We start from the raw sequence: 1,281 nt of genomic DNA, 5'->3' as shown, positions 1-1,281 counted from the left end.
GTTATCCACCGCAACAAATGTAAGTTTTTTTAAATTAATTTTATAATATATTTTTTAAAAGATGATGAAAATCAGTTGTGTGAATAGAGAATTTCAACCCCCGCCCCCCCCAAAAAACATTCAAGGACAAGTGTAATTTTTGGCTGTTTTCACAAACTTTTCAGGGCCTTGAAATATTTTTTTCAAATTCACAAACTTTCAAGGATTTCAAGGACCCATGGGAACCCTGTGAAATGTAACTAGGAAAAAAACTTGTCAGAACATATCCGGCTGCTTTACCACTACACCACAGCCGCCCCAAATGAGCATTCCCCATTTAAAACAAATGAGGACACTGCAGGTCAGCTGCTAACGCTGATGCTAAAATCATGCAAGAGACAGACTGATTAGCTTCACATAATTAAATTAAACAGTGCAGCAACTTGTGTTGCTGAACTATTGACTTTTGACTTACTTTTTAGTCAGTTTGGTTATCTCACGTTCTTCTTCTTCTTTAAGTTTCTCTACAAAACTGTCTAAAACAGGAATCTCAAATTTTATGTACTGAGCAACCTGAAGAGAAAAAACAGCATAGAATTAGTACAACGCTCATGCAAACACAGGCAAAATAAGAATAAAGTGTACTGTAAACATGAAATAGTCTATCTCCGTAGACTAAAGAAGTCTTTTATTGATGTGAGGGTTTTTCAAATTCAACTAAAAGTATAAATATCACTATTGTTTTTGAAAATTGTGAACTCTAATGTTGCTGATATGATGAAAGTGTTACTCTATTCTGAGAACCTCCAGCAGTCTTGTTTTATTTATAATGAAAGGGTCAGAATAGATATTCAGTCATTTTAGCCTATTGTTGTAACTGTCCCAAAACAGGATATCTTACTTCAGCTTTCTAAATTTAAGCAAACTATTAGTCATTTGCCTATTGTCATTATGTTCCTATGAACTACAAAAATAAATAAAAAAGATGTTATTTATCATGAACCAGATTGAAAGAACAGAGATTGCAGCTGTGTGGGAGCTTGACCCACATCATATGGAACTTCCTCCCCCAGGTCGGCCTCCGTGATGAAGATTCTGGAGATCTTCTCGCATGGACCGTAGAGAACACGCGTCACCAGCGGGCGCTCGTCGTCCTTTAATCGGGTTCTTTCTGCAAAATCCAAAAACAAGAAAAACAAATGTTCAAACAGATTAAAAGAAAAACATTTTAGGTACAAAACCATAAACTTCTTTTAAATTTTAGTTTTGTTTTCCTTGACATTTTGATCTTGTATGCATCAT

At 35.1% G+C, this 1,281-nt stretch overlaps 1 protein-coding gene across 1 annotated transcript in view; it reads right to left on the bottom strand.

Annotated features, from left to right (window-relative positions):
- Window positions 1-1,281, bottom strand: part of LOC106522268 (ras association domain-containing protein 4) — a gene marked incomplete in the record, with an annotated part of 16,893 nt that overhangs the window by 2,084 nt on the left and 13,528 nt on the right. The window contains 2 exon segments of the mRNA XM_014015255.1: window positions 455-552; window positions 1,029-1,150. Of these exon segments, the coding sequence (XP_013870709.1) occupies window positions 455-552; window positions 1,029-1,150 (220 nt within the window).

This window comes from Austrofundulus limnaeus, unplaced genomic scaffold, assembly GCF_001266775.1.
Source record: "Austrofundulus limnaeus strain Quisiro unplaced genomic scaffold, Austrofundulus_limnaeus-1.0 Scaffold0, whole genome shotgun sequence".
Lineage (NCBI taxonomy): Eukaryota > Metazoa > Chordata > Actinopteri > Cyprinodontiformes > Rivulidae > Austrofundulus > Austrofundulus limnaeus.
This window is presented reverse-complemented; position numbering and strand designations above follow the sequence as displayed.